General features: G+C 41.7%; 1 protein-coding gene across 2 annotated transcripts in view; it reads right to left on the bottom strand.

Annotated features, from left to right (window-relative positions):
• The window catches only part of LOC132867409 (V-type proton ATPase subunit H-like), a 73,544-nt gene that overhangs the window by 30,199 nt on the left and 19,447 nt on the right, over nt 1–23,898 (bottom strand). For both annotated transcript variants that reach the window (XM_060900305.1, XM_060900304.1), the window contains exons 4-5: nt 17,755–17,868; nt 7,113–7,217 (exon numbers count right to left, since the gene is read on the bottom strand). In XM_060900305.1, coding sequence (XP_060756288.1) covers nt 7,113–7,217; nt 17,755–17,868 — 219 coding nt within the window. The remainder of the gene's footprint in view (nt 1–7,112; nt 7,218–17,754; nt 17,869–23,898) is intronic.

Consider the following 23,898-nt stretch of genomic DNA (forward strand, 5'->3'; position numbering starts at 1 on the left):
GACAAAAATATTATACTTGGTCATTTATTTATTGAGGAAAATGATCCAATATCACATATCTGTGAATGGCAAAAGTATGTGAACCTCTAGGTTTAGCAGTTAATTTGAAGGTGAAATAAGAGTCAGGTGTTTTAAATCGGGATGACAATCAAGTGTGAGTGGGCACCCTGTTTTATTTAAAGAACAGGGATCTATCAAAGTCTGATCTTCACAACACATGTTTGTGGAAGTGTATCATGGCACGGACAAAGGAGATTTCTGAGGACCTCAGAAAAAGCACTGATGATGCTCATCAGGCTGGAAAAGGCTAGAAAACCATGTCTGAAGAGTTTGGACTCCACCAATCCACAGTCAGACAGATTGTGTACAAATGGAGGAAATTCAAGACCATTGTTACCCTCCCCAGGAGTGGTCGACCAACAAAGATCACTCCAAGAGCAAGGCGTGTAATAGTCAGTGAGGCCACAAAGGACCCCAGGGTAACTTCTAAGCAACTGAAGGCCTCTCTCACATTGGCTAATGTTCATGAGTCCACTATCAGGAGAACACTGAACAACAATGGTGTGCATGGCAGGGTTGCAAGGAGAAAGCCACTGCTCTCCAAAAAGAACATTGCTGCTCATCTGCAGTTTGGTAGAGATCACGTGGAAAAGCTAGAAGGCTATTGGAAAAATGACACATAGAGACAGACAACTATTCACATCTACGGTCAATTTAGAACCACTGATTAGCCTAACCTGCATGTCTTTGGACTGTAGGGGAAACCGGAGCACCTGGAGGAAACCCATGCAGACAACATGCAAACTCCACACAGAAAGGCCCCCGTCAGCCACTGGGCTCGAACCCAGAACCTTCTTGCTGTGAGGCGACAGTGCTAACCACCGTGCCACCCCCACCACTATTATCATACTGGTAATACTGGAATAATCCTTACTGTATACCTACGTTTGCAGCCCCCCCTATATTTCTAATGATCACATAATATGCAGTATTTAAGTAAATATCCACATTTAAGTAACTCAGTGAGCAAAAATGATTCTAGTTAGTCTCAAATAGCATCTTTGAATGCGACAAAAGAACACCCCAGTTCAGTTTTTTTTTTTTAACTTTTGCTAGACTTTTGAATTATATTAATTGCTGATTTTTAGCCTTGTTAATTGAACTTCTGGTCTGCTAGCTTCATGATTTGTCATGATTTGTCCACCTCTGTATACAACTGGAGAGTAAAAAACAAGGATGAAGAAATTCATGGTAGTCTAAGAGCCTTACAAGCTGCAGAGAAATGGTCATGTAGCTTTTTTTCCCCAACCAAAATTAATGGTGTTTTTCTATCCAGTATGTTAATTTTGCTCTTTTGCAGTGAGGTGATTTATGAGCATAACTGAAAATGTAAGTGCTTCTTGTCGTCAATATAATAAAATTTGAGAAGCAGAGCCACAAAAGCCACATTTCTCGCTTAATTAAAGGTACTTTCATTAAAGTGCTACTGTGATTGTGTTGTACGTGAATTGTAAGTGTTATTTTCATCAGGTTTTTTAAATCAAAAGTTCAGCATGCATAATAATCAAGTGCATTAGTGTGGTGCAAAGAGGAGGAGAGTACCAACATTATGGCTCAGTCCAATAATTAATATTAGATTTGCCATGAAATAAAATTTTAGTCATTACTTTTAAAGCCATTAAGGGCACTGCCCCAATTACATATCTAGTTTAATTGAGATCAAAGAGGTGTCCAAGTATAGTTTAAGATCTAATAATGAGCTTTTATCAAGACCATTACCATATTTCACTTAAAAGACGTTCGGCGATAGGGCGTTTGCATCAGCACCTCCAAATCTTTGGATTCCAAAGTTTGGAATATGTCGCCAAAGTTCATTAAAGATGCTGATAATTTATCCACTTTTAAATCTTTACTTAAAGGCTGAGAGAAATGTACCCCTTTCTCCCTCGGATAATAATAGTACAAGTCCCGACAATGAAAACTTATCATTGAAACCCACGTCGTAAACATTCAGAATTTGTCAAGCTTAAATTTCCCGCCAAGGGAATCCTAGTACCAATGTCGCTATTATTAGCTGGCCTTCAAGTGTTGTCACGAGTTCGAGTGGTTTTACCTGTGTTTTTTCCACTGACGTCCACACGGTGTAGCTTCTGTCCGACTCTCTGCTACATCACATTCATTTTGACGGAAACTTGCGACAGAACACGACGTAGAAAGAGAGACCAGTCATTAAACTACAATTTATGACTGTTATGGAGAAGAAGGGGGAGAGAAAAAAGGGAAAGCACCCAGGTATCGGTGCCGGGTGCAGCAACACAAATGCAGTGGAGGGAGTGGCCCTGTTCCTTTTCCCGAAAGATAATCACTAATTAGTCAAGACTTTGCTACAATGAATTGCAAAGCATTTTGTTTCCAACATACTGTAATACTACTAACTTGAGGAATTCATCTTCAACTTCCAGTCATCCAAATCCCTTAAGGTGTGGAGGTGAGGTCGCGCTAGGGCAAATAACGTCCTGAGGCGCGGTCCTAGCGGCCTGTGCCGGTTCGCGAGGGCACAGGGAGAGGAAAATTTTGCCTCGCTGCAAGCTTCCCTGGCAGAGTTATGAATTTTTAAAATCCGCCTGGAGCTGTGGTTCATATTAAAGCGCACGGCAAGGAGTGGAGCTTGCGCCAGGGCAAATAATGTCCCAAGGTGTGGTCATAGCGGGCCGTGCCTGTGCTGGTTTCTGAGGGCATGGGGAGAGGTACGTGCCTGCGAAATTTCACTTCGCTTCAAGCATCCCTCGCCGAGTTATGAATTTTTAAAGTCCAGCTGTAGCCATGAATCATATAGAAACTCAAGGCGTGGAGTAGCCGGGGCTCTCGCCAGGGTGAATAACGTCCCGATGCGCGGTCCTACCAGGCCATGCCCATGCTGGTTCGTAGGGCATCTTGTAGAGGGAGGTGCCTGCAAAATTTGGCTTCGCTGGGACCTCCGGTGGCCGAGTTATGAGCGTTTAAAGACTGGCTGAAGCTGTGGATCAAATCAAAACTTAAGGTTCATCATTGTCATGGTCAGTGACCCTGCTCTCATCGGACAATTCTGGCTTGAATCGGTACGGTTCGATACCTCTCTCTTCTTCCCTGTCGCTGGCCACTTCTTCCTCTGTCAGTACCTCGTCATCAACTTGAACCAACAAAAACACTACTAAAACTTGAATTTTCACCCTCACTAAATTCCTGCTCGCTTTAGTCGCTCATGTTGTTGTTCGTGGCCGACATACACTCTTGACATTACATGGCTCCTGTCTGCTACTTCCGGTTGCTTGGCTTCTTGCTTGGTTCTAAAAGGGCTAAATTTGCTCTGCTTTTGTGTGCGAATATATCCACTACCATGTGGTTTAGGGTGGCACGGTGGTGTAGTGGTTAGCGCTGTCACCTCACAGCAAGAAGGTCCAGGTTCGAGCCCCGTGGCCGCTGAGGGCCTTTCTGTGCGGACTTTGCATGTTCTCCCTGTGTCCGCGTGGGTTTCCTCCGGGTGCTCCGGTTTCCCCCACAGTCCAAAGACATGCAGGTTAGGTTAACTGGTGACTCTAAATTGACCGTAGGTGTGAATGTGAGTGTGAATGGTTGTCTGTGTCTATGTGTCAGCCCTGTGATGACCTGGCGACTTGTCCAGGGTGTACCCCGCCTTTCGCCCGTAGTCAGCTGGGATAGGCTCCAGCTTGCCTGTGACCCTGTAGAAGGATAAAGCGGCTAGAGATAATGAGATGAGATGAGACCATGTGGTTTAGAGAATAGTTGTCTCTGTCCAGGGACTCAATAAACCTTGCTGAATTTAACTACTATTCTGTTTTAGCACAAAAAAAACCAAACCCGCACATTTCTCTCGGCCTTTAAAGGTAGACTGCTTTTCAAATTTTCCCTGACACCCAATTATTTTTGTTTAGTGGACCAAAAGCTACCGAATACGAATCACAAACTTCCAATTTTATTAGGTTTCTTTTTCTTTAATAAAACAATTAATGAATTTAAGACATGAGCCTGACTCCGGGTGGCACGGTGGTGTAGTGGTTAGCGCTGTCGCCTCACAGCAAGAAGGTCCGGGTTCGAGCCCCGTGGCCGGTGAGGGCCTTTCTGTGCAGAGTTTGCATGTTGTCCGCGTGGGTTTCCTCCGGGTGCTCCGGTTTCCCCCACAGCCCAAAGACATGCAGGTTAGGTCAACTGGTGACTCTAAATTGACCGTAGGTGTGAGTGTGAATGGTTGTCTATGTGTCAGCCCTCTGATGACCTGGTGACTTGTCCAGGGTGTACCCCACCTTTTGCCCGTAGTCAGCTGGGATAGGCTCCAGCTTGCCTGCGACCCTGTACAACAGGATAAAGCAGCTAGAGATAATGAGATGAGATGAGTCTGACTCCAGTCTGAGTCCTGGACTCGAGTACTACAAGCCTGCTTATGATATCGTTTTACTACCACCTGCTACTAAAAGCAACATCTCATCTCATCTCATTATCTCTAGCCGCTTTATCCTTCTACAGGGTCACAGGCAAGCTGGAGCCTATCCCAGCTGACTACGGGCGAAAGGCGGGGTACACCCTGGACAAGTCGCCAGGTCATCACAGGGCTGACACATAGACACAGACAACCATTCACACTCACATTCACACCTACGGTCAATTTAGAGTCACCAGTTAACCTAACCTGCATGTCTTTGGACTGTGGAGGAAACCGGAGCACCCGGAAGAAACCCACGCGGACACAGGGAGAACATGCAAACTCCACACAGAAAGGCCCTCACCGGCCACGGGGCTCGAACCTGGACCTTCTTGCTGTGAGGCGACAGCACTAACCACTACACCACCATGCCGCCCAGTATATATGTATTTATCACAAAAATACATGCATGTATTTATTATTTTGAAAACCCACCAGCCGCCTGATCTGGCACGTTTTAATTGTGCGACAGTAATGACGTAAATACCAGCGCGATGGACTCATCCTTATCCTGTCGTCTTTCCAACTCTTCTCTATTCCACGTTGGTTCAAAGTCGTATGGGGGACATTCCACCGAATGGGTGCCATTTGCTTGTTGTACCACTCCCAAATTAAACTTAATTTGTTATATCTTTTCAACACTGATTATAATAACACACACATTTAACTATTCAAAATGTGTATTGGTCAACCCCAGGCTACGTTATTATTATTTTTTTTTTTTTACAAGGTTTGGAAGTCAAAGATGACTGCATACTCTTTATATGAGTAACAGGACTGAAAGTAACAGGACTGAGGTTTTAGCCTAGGATTAGCTAATACATGGAATTAAGCCACATGGCATCATCGCTAATAGCATGACCACACTTGGCACATTCTAGTGATTTACCAAAAATCTGTATTTTTAAAATAAACAAATATCATCTAAGAAATGATTTAAGTAACAGGACAGTATGTTGACATTGACCTTATCAGTCAAAGTTAAAAAATAATAAAATATCGTCGCTGTCAGGTCAAAACCTGCTGTGTGACATTTTTCCTTTTTTACAGGAGACGTAAAAAACTGAATAAAACTCTGAAATAAGCTGAGAAGCCAGTAAAAGTCTACTTGTTCTATTATTAGCTTTTCTAATTAGCATAAATGGAAGCACGAGGTCAAAATTGACCAATCAGCATAGAGAACCCAATTTGACCTAAATTGTCACATAGCAGGTTTTGAACTGACAGCGACGATATACAGAAAAGTAAATGAGAGAACTAACTTTTGGTTTTCCCATGGCCTTCAGAAGACACAACTGATGTAACTTCCTGTTGAGCATGTGATTTATGGAATGTTCCAAATTTGTCAGATGGGGTAATATGTTTGGGTAACAGGACTGAGTGAAAACCCACGGACACGACTAAAATGTGTATTTTAACTAAGATATTGTGGATTTCTTATGAAAAAAATATATTTAAACAATGGATAGGATATGGAGTCACACAACAGTGCAAAAGAAATACTGTTTCTGAAGGATTTTAATCATAATATTTCATAGTTAAGTATAAAGTTAGAGTGCGGGGACAGGTAACACATGCTATTTTTTAGTGTTTTACAATTATATATCTTAAATTTGAAATCGGATCAATGTGCAGGACATTCAGCGTAATAAGGAAATGTATTTTAAAGTACATTTTTATGTGCATTTATACATATAATTTTCTAGGGACGGAAATGGCACCGATTCGGTGGAATGGCTCATGGAATAATCTCCATGTCACGTACGCGATGGAGGCGGAAGTATGTGCAGAAGTATACAGTTTAATAAAGTGCAGAATATATATACAGTGAGACAATATATACACAGGCAAACGATCCAAAACGGCAGGCTAGATCAAAAACGAGAATACAGGCAAAAGGGTCGGTCGAGGCGCAAACAGTACATCAAAGGCTAAGCGAGGACAAGAACGAGAAACGGGCACAAGGATCATGAAACAGGAAATCAAGACAACGGGCAGAAAGACTCGGTAATGCGTACATGCGTATCGTAATACTTTGCGATGCAAATGCATCAGCACAGTCCTTAAATAGGCAAACACACAGTTCCTTAATTGAGCTCAGGTGCACCTTGTTCACGGCACACGTGCTGGAGTCCACTTGGCCTCCACATGCCACATCGCGCAGGACTGACACTCCATCACTGATGAAGCTGGCAAATCTCAAAATTAATCTAAATTGGAATATGGCAATCTGGCCGCTGTGTAAACAGTTTTCAAAATGGCGGCACCAACGCTTCATGTTTGAAGTCTCGCACAAGTCTCGTGAAGATCGCGTGGATAAGCGACGCCTGCCATGGACCATACGAACTACATTCAACATGGCTAAAAACCAAAAAGGCTGATAAGTGTAATATAATATGCCAATACGAGTCACGATATAAGGTTACTAAAACTGAAAACGTAATTGAACAACACGTTAATTAAGAAATAAAGCAAGTTTAAAAATGACTTCAGTTCCCCTTTAAGTGGGGATTAATCCCATTATGCAATGTGAAATTTGGGAAACTGATCACACATACAAAAAGGTGAGTTTATGAACTATTAAAAATTGTTATCCTATTCATATTACAGAATAGAAGTATGTATGCTTTTCTACCCGGAAACTAAGCTGAACCTTGATCCAGTTGAAGTAGTAGTTCAGATCACGCCCTTCCATCAGATCCCGGCCCCAGACCGCCAGCTTGGCAATGATCCGGGCAGCCTAAGAGAAAAAGAAAAATACTTAACATGTACATCTGTGGTAACACTGATAAATGCTCTATGAGCACTAATATGGTCCAAGCCCAAAGAGACAGTCAATTGTGCTAGACTGAAAGTACTGAGAAAAGAAAAAGGTAAAAAAAATAAAATGGCTGGCCACATATACTTACATAGTATATTAATTTTATATCATGTTATATAAAATTGTATCAACTTTCAAGTGGCACATCTGTTTAAGAGTTTGCGCTATCTTTTGGAAATTGAGAGTTCAGACACTACAGTCATCCATAACCCAAGAGAGCATAACTGGCGCTGTTTACCGAAGAGGAGAGAACAGCTCTTCTTTCTCTCCCCCTGTCAATTACAGGAGTGAGTGTTGTTTAAAAAAAGATAAAATAAAAATCACTGAACACAATGGGACAGATTTATGAGCGGAGCGAGTCCCCACCAGCCAGGGGTTTGGGGGCGGGGGGCTGTAAGCCACCCAAGAAAATTTTGACATTTAATGCTGAAATTGTGCCTTTTTAAGCCCATAGACATAATAATTTCAGGGAGAGATAGGCCATATTTTGTGGGGTGGATTCATAAAATTGGCACTATTCTCAGAGGTGAGAACAGCAGCTGACCAAAAAAAGAGGAAAGGTTACTATCAGGCCCAAAGGGACCGGTGGGGGGAGAGTTCAAGAGGGGGATCGAGCTGATAAAATTTTGCATTTTCAAGGGCTGAAAGATGCATTTTCTTGGCATCTGGCATGGTGAATTTACCTCATTAGATACCCCCAAATCAGGAAATAAAGTGAACAGAAATACATGCATTTAGCTAACTAATGAAGGTTTTGACTTTATTGGGATGGTGGTGTAGTGGTTAGCACCGTCGCCTCACAGCAAGAAGGTTCTGGGTTCGAGCCCAGTGGCCGGCGAGGACCTTTCTGTGTGGAGTTTGCATGTTCTCCCCGTGTCCGCGTGGGTTTCCTCCGGGTGCTCCGGTTTCCCCCACAGTCCAAAGACATGCAGGTTAGGTTAACTGGTGACTCTAAATTGACCGTAGGTGTGAATGGGAGCGTGAATGGTTGTTTGTCTCTGTGTCAGCCTGGCGACTTGTCCAGGGTGTACCCCGCCTCTCGCCCATAGTCAGCTGGGATAGGCTCCAGCTTGCCTGCGACCCTGTAGGACAGGATAAGCAGCTACAGATAATGGATGGATGGGTGGACTTTATTGGGTAAGCAGTGTTCAATGCTTTTCACTTTTAGCGTTCTGTATGTGACAGATTACAATGAAAGTAGGTTACAAACATGGAAAACACAAGAAAATTTAATCCTAATGAAATTAATGATCCAAAAGGGGAGTCTGGTCGATTAACACAGGAACTTCTTGCCATGTTTGTTTTCAGCAAACAAGCAGGTTCACTGCAAAAAATTGAAAACTGAATCTAAGGAGAAAATTACTTAATACTAGTAAAATGATCTTGCTGCACGGACAGATATTTTTTACTTGATAAGACATCTTAGAATAAATTGGTTGCAATCTAGAACTAGGTTTAATAATCTCAGAATTGGTGTCTTGTATCCTTCTAATAGAAAATGCTAGATCGTTTCAACCATTTTCAAGATATTTTCACTTGCTAAGATATTTTTTGCAGTGTTATTAAAACCAAGAAGTACACTCAAAAGAAGTGGATATAGAAACCACTCAATGGGATTAGATTCTTACACACTAACAAAGGATTTTTCCTATGAAAGAAAAAATTTACCACCTAAATTTGACATTAGTAGAATAAAATTTGATCATATTGTAGCCGTAACTAAATACAAAAAGACAATTAATAGCATGCATAATTACTAACTTAATGTGAAGATAATTAACATATTTTTAGTTGTTTTTTTTTTCAAAAAAGATTGGGCATATGTTTAGTCTTTTGTATTTCTAATTATTTGTATCTGTACATGCACGACCCCACCAGCTCTGCTGATCAACTTCTCATCTCATCTCCTCAAGCCGCTTTATCCTTCTACAGGGTCGCAGGCAAGCTGGAGCCTATCCCAGCTGACTACGGGCGAAAGGCGGGGTACACCCTGGACAAGTCGCCAGGTCATCACAGGGCTGACACATAGACACAGACAACCATTCACACTCACATTCACACCTACGGTCAATTTAGAGCCACCAGTTAACCTAACCTGCATGTCTTTGGACTGTGGGGGAAACCGGAGCACCCGGAGGAAACCCACGCGGACACGGGGAGAACATGCAAACCACACAGAAAGGCCCTCGCCGGCCCCGGGGCTCGAACCCAGGACCTTCTTGCTGTGAGGCGACAGCGCTAACCACTACACCACCGTGCCGCCCCTGCTGATCAACTTATTGTGTTTAAATGAAGTCATTCATTTATTATGAGTTGGAAAATTATCCAGAGTGGCACGATGGTGTAGTGGTTAGCGCTGTCGCCTCACAGCAAGAGGGTCCGGGTTCGAGCCCCGTGGCCGGCGAGGGCCTTTCTGTGCGGAGTTTGCATGTTCTCCCTGTGTCCGCATGGGTTTCCTCCGGGTGCTCCGGTTTCCCCCACAGTCCAAAGACATGCAGGTTAGGTTAACTGGTGGCTCTAAATTGAGCGTAGGTGTGAATGTGAGTGTGAATGGTTGTCTGTGTCTATGTGTCAGCCCTGTGATGACCTGGCGACTTGTCCAGGGTGTACCCCGCCTTTCGCCCGTAGTCAGCTGGGATAGGCTCCAGCTTGCCTGCGACCCTGTAGAACAGGATAAAGCGGCTACAGATAATGAGATGAGATGAGATGAGAAATTATCCATCCATTGAGTTCCTCGACATCTCAAACTACCTGGTGCTACAGACATCGTTCTACATGGGGACACAGATGAAAACCTGGAAGAGCATGGAGGAGAACAACTTTTTATATGTGGCTGGGTTAAAGATCTGGGGATCAGGACACTACAAGATAAATCCTGTATCGTTTTTGCCTGGGTAAATAGGAATTTCTGGGCTTTTTGTCCGCGTCATTGTGAAGGTTGCTAGGACGGTACAAGTTTTGGTACGGTATATGGTGTAAACAAACGACTGCCGCTCGATTCCCAATCCTTCCGTCTTCCAGCAGGCATCACAGATCCATATAATTACCCACAAACGTACCTCTCTCTCTCTCTCTGTGATGTCCAGTCACTTTTGATTATTTTGACTGCTGAGAATCCCCACTCACAAATGCTACTTGATAGGGGGATGGTAAACACTATATGCACCATTTTGAGAACACACACACACACGCGCGCCTGAAGCAAGCCAATCAGAATCGCCGTTACAAATCAGAAAAAAAAAAAAAAACATAGACATACGTAGACACCGCATTGGCGATGTTGGTCTATTGACACGATACGTCAGCGTGTCCGCCATATTGAGAGTGGTAAGTCCACCCTGTAAACAAATACAAGTAGACATGGAAACTGTGAATGAAAAAGCACTAACGTTTACTTTCCACCAATTTTAATTAATCCTTTTTTTTTTTTTTTTTTTTTTTTTTTTTTTTAAAGATATTTTTTTGGGCTTTTTGCACCTTTATTGGATAGGACAGTGTAGAGACAGGAAATGAGCGGGAGAGAGAGAGACGGGAAGGGATCGGGAAATGACCTCGGGTCGGAATCGAACCCGGGTCGCCCGCATTCATGGTATGGCGCCTTAACCACCTGAGCCACGACGCCCCCAATTAATCCTTTTTATATTCAATGATTTATATTCATTTTAGTACTAATAATGGCAATCATTGAGACAAAAACTGAACCATGTCTGCAAATCAAAATACTAAGGTGGTGTTTACATTAGACCGTATCCGTATCGTTTTCGTCGCGGATGCACTGTCCGTGCACATTAAAACGCCGGGAAACAACTCCACAGGCGGAACAGTTTGAATCCGCCAGGGCCCACGTATTCAACCCAGTACGTATCTGATCCGGTGCTGTGTAAACATTGAGGAACGAGGATACGCAGTGCTGAGCTCTAGCTGACGTCGTCATTGGACAACGTCACTGTGACATCCACCTTCCTGACTCGCTGGCGTTGGTCATGCCACGTTGGTCATGTGACGCGACTGCTGAAAAACGGCGCAAACTTCACTTCCTGCTATTTGTCCCGAATCACTGCTCGTGCGCTTCACTCGCGCGCTCTGTGAGCTGCGCAGGGCCGGAGTGCGCACCCTCCAGAGGGCACTCGCTGTTCAGGGCGGAGTGATTTGGAGCGCAGGATGCCTGCGGAGCCGAGCGTATCCGTGTATTGGCGTTGCTGTGTGCAAGCGAATCGTGTATTGGTGTTGCTGTGTGCACGCGAATCGTTTTAAAAACGTTAATCTGATGATCCGCTGATACGGTCTAATGTAAACACCACCTAAGAGACTGCAACTAGTGGAGCCTGCTTTTTCTTTTAACAGTGAAACGCTAAAAAAAAAAAAATATTCCATGACAGAAAATTATAGACAATTATTTTATTGCACACAATAACATTTCATTTTAATAACATTTCACACACACACACACATTAAGTATGTTTACATGCAGTTAAGTCAAGCTACGGTTATAGCTTGACTAAGCCATTTAATTGAACTACTCTCCTTGTCCCAGTATACATGCACTGGAGGGAAATCGATTTATTGACCCAAGTATGTCCGACTCCGCTACGATAGTTATCCGATGTAAAAAAAAAAAAAAAGGGGGTTACAAATAGTCACGTCTGTGTTTACTCCCAACCAGAGGTGGACAAAGTACCCAACTACATTACTTAAGTCAAAGTACAGATCCCACTGGTCAAATGTTACTCTGATACAAGTGAAAGTCAACCAGTCACATTTTAACTTAAGTTAAAGTACTGAAGTCCTTGCTTTTAAAAACGCTTAAGTATTAAAAGTACATTTTCTGTCAACGCATTGTTGTATTATTGCCACAACGCTTACAAAACCTAATGCCGTTACCAAAGACAGAAATGTGAATTCACAAAATGAACGCATCCTGTGCCGTCATGGTGATTTAATGTTAAGCTAGCTAGTCAGTGAAACTCCACCTGACATGCTAGCAAATTCTTTTCAAACTCAAAATCATATTGGGTAGCTAATGCTACTAGAAAATAAACATTTCTACATTCTGTTTATTTGGCAAGATTATGCGAAAACATATTTCTGAAAGGACTTCAGATAAGTTAACGTTATTCATGTTAGCATAACTCTGTTTTTACATGCTAATTAACAGTGTCCAAGTTAACTAGCTATGTGTTAACGTTAGCTGCGGACAAGGCGATGGTAACTTGGTGGGCAAATCCATAGAAAGTAATTTGACTAACCAGACTGCATAGCTATTGCAATGTTATCGCTAGCTCTAAAAGCACAGACAACTTCGTTGCAAGCGTTCTCTTGGAATAAAACATTTATATACCTCAATATGCTTCCACAGGTTGGATCGCGAGTTTTTGTAGGCCGTGATGTAGTTAGTTTTCGGCAAACAAAGCAAACATTTAAAACGAAACGAATCTTTAATCCTTTCAGAAAACTGAAACGTGGGTTCTAGGTAAAGCCATGAGTGCGTGCATTCTCCAGAAGAACCGCCTCCTTCCATTTTGCCATCAACTGATCGTGTTAAATAATGCTGCGGAGAAATCACTGAACTTGATTTTATACAGTCTATGGACGTGACCCAGGACCTTCTTGCTGTGAGGTGACAGTGCTAATCACTACACTACCGTGCCACCCCCTACTTATTCTACGTTTATGGAAATAAACAAAATGATGATCACAGGGGAGGCAAGAATGCTGGTTAATAAGTCTTGTTTTTGGGTAATGTACTCGCTCAGAAATCATTTTGTGTGCTTAAAAAAGCTGACCATAGGTGTGCCTGGTGTTGAGGCTAGGCCCCTGCCCCATATTAAAAAAGATCACTGCTCTCGTGTCTATGTAGCACAGGAGTCTAGTCGAGGCCAGGTAGCACTCTCCACCAAATGTGTTCTGCTGCCTTATACAGTGATGCTTGAAAGTTTGTGAACCCTTTAGAATTTTCTATATTTCTGCATAGGTTTTGTAACCTTTTCCAGCCTGATGAGAATCAACAATGCTTTTTCTGCGGTCCTCAGAAATCTCCTTTGTTCGTGCCATGATACACTTCCACAAACATGTGTTGTGAAGATCAGACTTTGATAGATCCCTGTTCTTTAAATAAAACAGGGTGCCCACTCACACCTGATTGTCATCCCATTGATGGAAAACACCTGACTAATTTTACCTTCAAATTAACTGCTAATCCTAGAGGTTCACATACTTTTGCCACTCACAGATATGTAATATTGGATCATTTTCCTCAATAAATAAATGACCAAGTATAATATTTCTGTCTCATTTGTTTAACTGGGTTCTCTTTATCTACTTTTAGGACTTGTGTGAAAATCTGATGATGTTTTAGGTCATATTTATGCAGAAATATAGAAAATTCTAAAGGGTTCACAAACTTTCAAGCACCACTGTAGCAATTAAATAAGAAGAAGCGGCTGGCTTTGGATGCCTCAGAGGAAATGCGTATTACCACTCGCCCTTCCAGGAGGACTGAAAGCGGGAATTGAGTACAACTGAAGTGCAAGAAAACTGGTATACAAGGAAATAATAAATTAGGTGGCACGTTCTGAATAAATCATGTTCTGAAGCTCACTAAAGTATTTCAATATTATTTTTAAGTGTTGAAGAATATGAAAATGGTAAAACACAGAGCACTCTGATGACCATCCATAATGGCTTTATCGTCAATCAGTGTTCAATGGTTCAGCCCACTGGACTTAACGCATCCCTAAATTACATTCAGACGTATCCTCAGTAACGTTAAGCTACAAAACATATCACTGAGCTACAGCTTGCAGCGTAACTGTAGTAAGTAAGTAATGAGTGAAATTATGTAAATAATGAGTAATGTGGATGGAAGCTAATTTAAGTTGTATTTACAGAGTGTGCTGTTCATTCATTTTGTTCATTCATCTTTTTGGGAAGACAAAAGTAGCACAATGTGATGCTTCAATTATTAGAAAACATTAATATATATATATATATATATATATATATATATATATATATATATATATATATATATATACACACACACACACACCCTGTAGTTTTATTATGCAAAAAAAGCCAAATAGTTGTTGTTCTATAGAAACAAAACAACAACCATATTCCACCCCTTTTTTTGCATACAATTAAGAAAAATCCATTTCTCCTGCTCATATTCATCTTTTCTTGTAGCATGTTGTGTTGCACTGAAATGTTGAAGCCGCAGCAATGTCATTTTCCCCACCAATGATTCATAGTTAGATGATCAGACTATCCTTACAGCATGTGATCCATGTGAATGTAAGGATAATAATAGCTAGCAGGCTAATTTTTTCCGGACGAAACAGTAGAAGAACAACAACTGTCTGAAACAGTGAAAACACATACGTGAGCAATGAGCATACACACTCAGAGCAGTAGGCAGCCATGCTAAGAGCGCCTGAGGAGCAGTTGGGAGTTAGGTTTTATTAACCGATTAACCTGTGGGGGAAACCAGAGCACCCCCACGCAGACAACATGCAAACTCCACACAGAAAGGCCCCTGCCGGGCACTGGGCTTGAACCCAGAACCTTCTTGCTGTGAGGCGACCGTGACGCGACTTACACCACCGTGCCGCCCAGAAGAAGAACAACTTTATTCATCACACGCTTGTGAAATTCCTCTCTACATTCCTCTGTACATTACTGTACAGTAATGTACAGTACTTCAGTGCAATACTTCACGCTCAGTCAGTCATTTACAGTGGGGAGTCAAATGGTGAGAACTTGACTTGTGGACCAGTGAAAAAGGTGTGCTGGATACAGTTCACCTCAGCGCTGACTGTCATATCTAATAACTGTCCTTCCACAAATTATGCACAAGAAGTTATTTACAGCAGTATCATTCTGTGGAATGCACGAACCCCTATATACACAACTGTAAAGGTGGAGAAAAAAAATTTCTCTAGCAGAGAGAACAGGCATTTCCCCAAACTGCTGCTAGTCTTGTCAAGTTAAAAAGCAAGCCGTGACTGAACTGCATTAAAAAAATTAAAATAACATCTGTTGCTTGGTAACAAAATAAAACCAATATACTGTAATTGAAATCCACACTTATGACTATAAAAGGTTGTCCTTTTTTTTTGTACTGGGAGTCAGGTTCTTACGGCTCACCATGCCACAATCTTTTTGTCGTCATGACTCCCCAGTGACTATTTCATGGCCGTGAAATATCAGGATGGAGAATTTGCATGTAGCATGCATGGAACAAAACAGCAAGGTAAAAAATAAAATAAAATAACCATACCTCCAATTTTTATTGGCTTTTTTAATCCGACTGAATAAACAGTGTTTGAGCTCCAATCAAAAAATTAACATATTGTGAACCTGTAGCACATTTTGTTTACAATCTTAACCCTCTGTTTGGAGCAATTTCTTTACTGATGACTTATTTAGTTTTATAAGAACAAAATACACATGTATATATTTATGATTCAGAAACCAAAAACCGGAATATTTGTCCTTTTTTTTTCCTTTATTCAAATTTTGTTCAAAATATACTGAGAATCCCCAACTTAGAGAGAGAGAGAGTTCTCATCTCATCTCATCTCATTATCTCTAACCGCTTTATCCTGTTCTACAGGGTCGCAGGCAAGCTGGAGCCTATCCCAGCTGACTACGGGCGAAAGGCGGGGTACACCCTGGACAAGTCGCCAGGTCATCACAGGGCTGACACATAGACACAGACAACCATTCACACTCACATTCACACCTACGGTCAATTTAAAGCCACCAGTTAACCTAACCTGCATGTCTTTGGACTGTGGGGGAAACCGGAGCACCCGGAGGAAACCCATGCGGACATGGGGAGAACATGCAAACTCCGCACAGAAAGGCCCTCGCCAGCCACGGGGCTCGAACCCGGACCTTCTTGCTGTGAGGCGACAGCGCTAACCACTACACCACCGTGCCGCCCAGAGAGAGAGTTATAAAGAATAAATCAAAATACAGAATCTGATTCTATAGACTCAAGGGTGAAGAAACGAACCCAAGCCATTTCCCAGGATTCTAATCTTATTTACTCTTGACCTTTAAAGATAAGTCAAATAAAGTCAGGGTTTCTTTTCCCCCCCTCAGGGATGAGAAACAATCGTCATACTGCAGCATGGTAAGCAGATCACTGACACAACCCTTCGTTTAATTTGGAAATTTAACCCTGTGGGGGGGGGACCTTGGTCCAAAACATCCTTTCTGTGTTGAGAGGCCTTTTTCCATTTCCATTTGACACTGTTATTTTCAAAAATAATTTGCCCCTCCAGTTTATTTTGTTTTTTCATATTTCCGTCATCAAATATCATTAGCCTCATTAAAATGCATATCACGGGTAAATTCAGGAGCAAGATCAATGTAATTCTCCTATTTTATATTAAACTTTGGTCAAATATCTGTCATATTTTGCATTTTGTGCAATTTTTTTACCTTGCGCAATACCAGAAAAATTCAGTTGAAATCAAGCCATTTGAGGCGAATTGGTCCGCCTCTGAAAAAACTTGGCATTTGGATTTCCCGAGAAACATTGATTTTCGTGACGTCGCGTGCAGGACGCCTCCTTCTGAATCCTACGTCAGCGCTGGTTTGTTTATGAGAAAACGACCTGGTGGTTTTCTGCAAATTTCTTCAACGTTATCACGTAATGATTAAAATGATTAACAGATGTATCGTAGGAGGGTGTAGCAACACCAATCTTGATGGGATTAGCACTCATCGTTTTCCAAAAGACCGGACAATGAGAGAGAAATGGGAGGGCTTGGTCTACACAGGCTGTGCACTGAAACCGTGCAAAGCTCTCGCAGCCTGCTGGCGCTTCCGCAGGTAACGTCACGAATCTGGCTCCAGACTCCCTTGGGATTTTTCCAGACGCATTTTGTTATTTTATTTTTTTCTGCTGTAGACAGATGGCCTTGTGGAAAATTACCCTTCTGGATGAGTGTGTAAAGGGACATACTTTCATTTAAAAAAAAAAAGAAATTGGTCCAGAATATGCACTTTAATGCCCCATGGCCTAAAAAAATGAGTCAGTGATCACACCTGGATCCTTTCTCCTGATGGAGGCATATCTATTTTCCTATTCATGAACATATCATGCAAGAACTTTAGGCCACCAATAGCGCGCGCACACACACACACACACTCTTGAAATCTCAGTACTCTCTCACAGGCAGGATCATGAGTGACAGCAACAGTCATTTGCATTAAAAATAAATGCAGGTTTGTCTAATCTCATCAGATAGCACATTATAAAATTTCATGTCTTGGTAATCATAATTACAACACAGGTCTTTAGCATCGACTCAATAACAGAAGACAATCTCAGTGAGTAATTAAAGTAGACACAATTGAGTGACACCAGAGTTTCTGGCAGCAGTTAAATAAAAGGTATTTTGAGCATGTAATTGCAGTGGTGTTTGTTTTAATAACAACTTACCATGTGAACGGTGAAAAGGTCCTGGCGGTTTAGCATCGGTAGGAAATATGACCATGCTGTGTTTTTTGTCTTCTTGGCATAATCAGAGAAAATGTTGACTCCCAGATGATTTTCCTAGGTTTGAGGGAAATAAATATGTTTCTTTAGGACACACATAGATAACTGATTTAACAAGATCAACTGTGAGCTACTGCTCACTTACGTATCCCCTCGCTCTCGCTTATATCAGGATGCAAGCAATCGAAAGAATAGGACACTTGAATGTTGACTTCAACAAATAATTAACCCTGAAACAAGTAAGTAAAGAGCAGTGTCTCTCCCCAGGGATTTCAAATAGCATTCTAGTAAACTGTCATTTTGAAATAGCATTTTACTTCTTGAAATAGTGTCAAAATCCACCCTATATGTTTTGTAAATTCATTCAGTCAGTAAACAGGAAGTTGATGTGCGACAGACCCGAACGCAGTACACATGGTATAGAACCCCAAGTTGAAGCTTGGTACCAAATATCAAGCAGTTGTGATTTGTAGTTGCTGAGAAAAGTGTGTTAGGAAAATTTTGTAAATCCACACTATATAGTATGTTTTGTAAATACATTCAGTCAGTAAACAGGAAGTTTATGTGCAACAAACCTGAAAACGGTATCCATGGTATAGAACCCCAAGTTGAAGCTCGGTACTAAATATCAAGTAGTTGTGATTTGTAGTTGCTAAGTGTTAGAAAAATTTTGTAAATCCACACTAAATATGTTTTGTAAATACATTGTCAGTAAACAGGAAGTCGATGTGCGACAGACCTGAAAACGGTATACATGGTATAGAATTCCAAGTTGAAGCTCGGTACCAAATATCAAGCAGTTGTGATTTGTAGTTGCTGAGAAAAGTGTTATGAAAATTTTGTAAATCCACGCTATACGTTTTGTAAATACATTCAGTTGGTAAACAGGAAGTTGATGTTTGACAGACCTGAAAGCGGTATACATGGTAGGGAGTTCTATACCATGTATACCGCTTTCAGGTCTGTCAAACATCAACTTCCTGTTTACCAACTGAATGTATTTACAAAACGTATAGCGTGGATTTACAAAATTTTCATAACACTTTTCTCAGCAACTACAAATCACAACTGCTTGATATTTGGTACCGAGCTTCAGCTTGGGGTTCTATACCATGTATACCGCTTTCAGGTCTGTCAAACATCAACTTCCTGTTTACCGACTGAATGTATTTACAAAACGTATAGCGTGGATTTACAAAATTTTCATAACACTTTTCTCAGCAACTACAAATCACAACTGCTTGATATTTGGTACCGAGCTTCAACTTGGAATTCTATACCATGTATATAAGGTATAGATGTTGGTACCATATACCATGTATATGAGGTGAGATGTTTAAAAGTGAGAGGGAGACACCTTTCGAGAGGTGTGTGAGCCGGTGGGCTGTGGCGGTGACAGTTAGGAGAGAGAGAGAGAGAGAGTTGTGAGCTGCGGCTAGCGAGTGTGTGCTGCTCCATTAAGGGAAAAGGAGCGTGCGTAATCCCGGAACTGTTTGGTTGTGGTTTGTTTATTGTAGTTTTGGTGAGAACCTGGCTCTTGTGTTTGTTTTTTTCCTTTGTTTGGAGACCAGTGCTTTTAGTTGTTTTTTCTACTATTTTGTGAATAAAAACGGCTTCCATTTCGGCCCCGAGTCCGCCTCCTTGTCCTCTTCTTCCTCCCAGGTCTTTTTTGATTTATCTCTGTTGCTTCCCCCCCATCCCCTATTTGCCGCGGGGAACGTAACAGGCACCCAGTATGGTTTTCCGGCCTTGACCCTTACGCACAGAGATTCTTCCAGATTCTCTGAATCTTTTGATATTATGCACTGTAGATAATGATATGTTCAAACTCTTTGCAATTTTACACTGTCGAACTCCTTTGTGATATTGCTCCACTATTTGTCGGCGCAGAATTAGGGGGATTGGTGATCCTCTTCCCATCTTTACTTCTGAGAGCTGCTGCCACTCCAAGATGCTCTTTTTATACCCAGTCATGTTAATGACCTATTGCCAATTGACCTAATGAGTTGCAATTTGGTCCTCCAGCTGTTCCTTTTTTGTACCTTTAACTTTTCCAGCCTCTTATTGCCCCTGTCCCAACTTTTTTGAGATGTGTTGCTGTCATGAAATTTCAAATGAGCCAATATTTGGCATGAAATTTCAAAATGTCTCACTTTCGACATTTGATATGTTTTCTCTGTTCTATTGTGAATACAATATCAGTTTTTGAGATTTGTAAATTATTGCATTCCGTTTTTATTTACAATTTGTACTTTGTCCCAACTTTTTTGGAATCGGGGTTGTAGAACCCCAAGCTGAAGTATGGTACCAAGAGGCTATGATTTGTGGCTGCTGAGAAAAAAAAAAGTGTTTCAGATGGACGGAGATATGGACGGACGGACAGAGGTAAACCAATATACCACCCCTCCTTCGGAGCGGGGGTATAAATAATAATAATAAATATACAAAAGCCAAAGGACATACCCCATTATAACAGCAATTAGCAGCCATAATGACCCATAGTTGAAGACAGCAAATGTTTAATGATGGAGAAAACAACACAATCTGAATGCTGATGCAAAGTAGAACAATTTCTAAAGCACTAAATGACACTGTTGAAATACTCAACTTGTAACCCACAGTGGCAAATACATAGCCGGTTAGATCAAAACATTAATTTCCAGTTTTACGGCTGACATAGAAAAAGACCTCAACGGTTAAGTGTTGTGCTAGATTTTTAACCACTAGGTGTATGAATGTCTCATTATCAAAAAGTATTATATTTATGTATATGCAAAAATGTACTCTCGCACAAACTTTACATGAAATAAGGTAATAACTAGATCTTGTTAGGATTTAAATGATAAAGTGCCCTATGAGTGTAATTTTAACCCGAACACTTGTACACTTATTCAAGCAATCAGCCAATCATGTGGGAAACACAATGCATAAAATCACACACATACAGGTCAAAAGCTTAAGTTCATGGTCACAGGCTACAGTAACTCGAATAACCACTCTTTACGACCGCGAAGAGCAGAAAAGCTTTTCAGAATGCATGGCGTGTCAAGCTTTGAGGCAGATGGGTTACAACAGTAGAAGATCATGCCAGATTCCATGCAGACGTGCAGCTTGTGAACAGGCAAGGCAGGCAACTGCTTGGGGCCCCCTGGCCCAGGGGCCCCTGAGAGTCAGGGCCCGAGGGCTTATTTATTTTGTTTTTTATTGTTCTTTACCATTGTATTTTCATATTTGGAATTTGAAAAACTTTGGTTTCATACATTTTTCGTTGGTGTCAGATTATTTATAACATATTGGTGATGAACACTGGTCAGAAGGGCCCCCTGGAAATTTTTGCTTGGGGCCACAACAGACTCTAGAATCGCCTCTGATTCCATGTTCACTGTAGCTCAGTTCTTGGCTAGTAGAAGTGAAGAAGAAGTGTTTGTCACATGCACACTCAAGCACAGTGAAAGTCGTGCTTTGTATTTAACCCTCTGGGGTCTGAGGGTATTTTCTGGCACTCTAATGATTTTTGCTGTCAATTTCAACAAATCTAAGCAGTATTTTCAAAGTCATATGACTTTTTTGTATTCAGCACAAGTTCAGCTACAATAATCTCTCTGTAGTATGTATGTCATGATTGTACTTTTTAAAAAAACATAAATGAAGATGTTGTAAAAAGCAGTTTTAGAACAGTTTTGGAATGTGCAAAAAAAAACATGACCTTACTCATTGTGTCGAACCATTTTGGTCACTTGAGGTAATTCTGTTCAGTGTTAGGAATGGATCTCATCTCATTATCTCTAGCCGCTTTATCCTGTTCTACAGGGTCGCAGGCAAGCTGGAGCCTATCCCAGCTGACTACGGGCGAAAGGTGGGGTACACCCTGGACAAGTCGCCAGGCCATCACAGGGCTGACACATAGACACAGACAACCATTCACACTCACATTCACACCTACGGTCAATTTAGAGTCACCAGTTAACCTAACCTGCATGTCTTTGGACTGTGGGGGAAACCGGAGCAAACCCATATGGACACAGGGAGAATATGCAAACTCCGCACAGAAAGGCCCTCGCTGGCCACGGGGCTCGACCCGGACCTTCTTGCTGTGAGGCAACAGCGCTAACCACTACACCACCATGCCGCCCTTGTAAGGAATGGATCAAGCACAAAAACTAAAATCTGCTCCAATGATTTGGACAATTAACTGGCCATCAAAGAATGTATGTCCTATTGTTTTGGGATAAAGGGTTGGCAGTGGGAGGGGTATTCAATGAGAAGAGTAAAAAATTCCATTCATTCAATGAGAAGAGTGAAAACCCCTCCCACTGCCAACTCTTAATACCATCAGGTCAAGTCACAATGGGTAAGGTCATGTTTTTTCACACATTCCAAAACCATTCTAAAACTGCTTTTTACAACATCTTCATTTATCTGGTATTTGACTTTATTTTGGTATTTGACTCTATTCAGTGTGTCTTGAAATTAGCTCTTGTACCATTTTACTCAGTTCAGAGCCACAACCTACTCTGTTACACAATTACCCTGTCATTTTGCTCTGACTCCAACTCCAAATTTTACTCTCTAAACTCAAAGTAGAGCAAAATTAACTATTTTTGAGGTAAATACTTTTAACTCTGGAAAACCTGCTCAGTCATTTTTCCTGTGCGTGCACTTCAGAGCACACACAGCAACCGATCTGCTCATAATAAACAGAAGAAATATTTACACTTACTCAAGTTGATCTTCAGCTGGATTGAGTCTAAGTTTTAAAAAAAAAGGCACCGCTCATCATCAGTGTCGCAGTTCTCAAGATTGAATTGAATCGCTGTCCTTAATCACCCGAAGTGCATAAAATCCATGTGCCCTCTTGCAACAAGTTTTACCTCCAAATAGCCTAAACTATGGCTGACAGATTTTATTCTATTTACAGTGGGCATTCCCGCCGCGAAAGAGAAACCAATCGAAACCAAAAGAGTGAAAATGATTATTATGCTGTTACCATGTGAATAATCTTTTATGAATGTGTAAGTGCACGCTCAGTGCTCCGACTCCGGTGTGACTGAGTAAGGCGACAAGTTTTAGGTTTCATTTAATTTAGGTAATTTAAAAGCTATAACATTATTTGGCAGTGGGCACATTGGAAAGTGTAAATTATAAAGTTTCTGTCAATATGTTCAGCATTCTTGCATGATAAAAAGCTCAAAAGATATTTATCCAAATACATGATCTACTCATTCTAAACTTGCCGAGCTTCAACAGCGAAGCTCTCGACCCCAGAGGGTTAACCCATCTGAAGCAGAGAACACACGCATGCACACACAAGTGAGCAATGAGCACACACACACACACACACACACACACACACACACTGTACCTAGACCTATAGGCATGTTATACTACAGCACCCGGGGAGCAGTTAGGGGTTAAGTGCCTTGCTCAAGGGCACATCAGCCCAAAGCCGCCCCATGTTAACCTAACCTGCATGTCTTTGAACTGTGGGGGAAACTGGAGCGCCCAGAAGAAACCCACGCAGACACGGGGAGAACATGCTGTAGGAATGCAGCTTTTATGTCCATGGAATGTAGTGTCCATTGTCTTTGACAGATAACAGCCAAAAGTAGTCGAAGGGATTCTGTGGCACATGTCGGCAAATCTTTCTGTAGCTCTGACACTTTCAGCTCTTCAAAACCTCTTGCCACTAACCTTGCTTTTGGTACTATCCCAGCAGATGTCTCTTTCAGGCTACGTTTACATTAGACCGTATCTGTCTCATTTTCTTCGCGGATGCACTGTCCGTTTACATTAAACCGCCTGGAAACGCCGGGAAACGGGAATCCGCCAGCGTCCACGTATTCAATCCAGATCGTGTCAACTCCGGTGCTGTGTAAACATTGAGATACGCGGATACGCTGTGCTGAGCTCTAGCTGGCGTCTCATTGGACAACGTCACTGTGACATCCACCTTCCTGATTCGCTGGCGTTGGTCATGTGACGCGACTACTGAAAAACGGCGCGGACTTCCGCCTTGTATCACCTTTCATTAAAGAGTATAAAAGTATGAAAATACTGCAAATACTGATGCAAATACTGCCCATTGTG

This window comes from Neoarius graeffei, chromosome 19 (assembly GCF_027579695.1).
Source record: "Neoarius graeffei isolate fNeoGra1 chromosome 19, fNeoGra1.pri, whole genome shotgun sequence".
NCBI classification, from domain to species: Eukaryota; Metazoa; Chordata; class Actinopteri; order Siluriformes; family Ariidae; genus Neoarius; species Neoarius graeffei.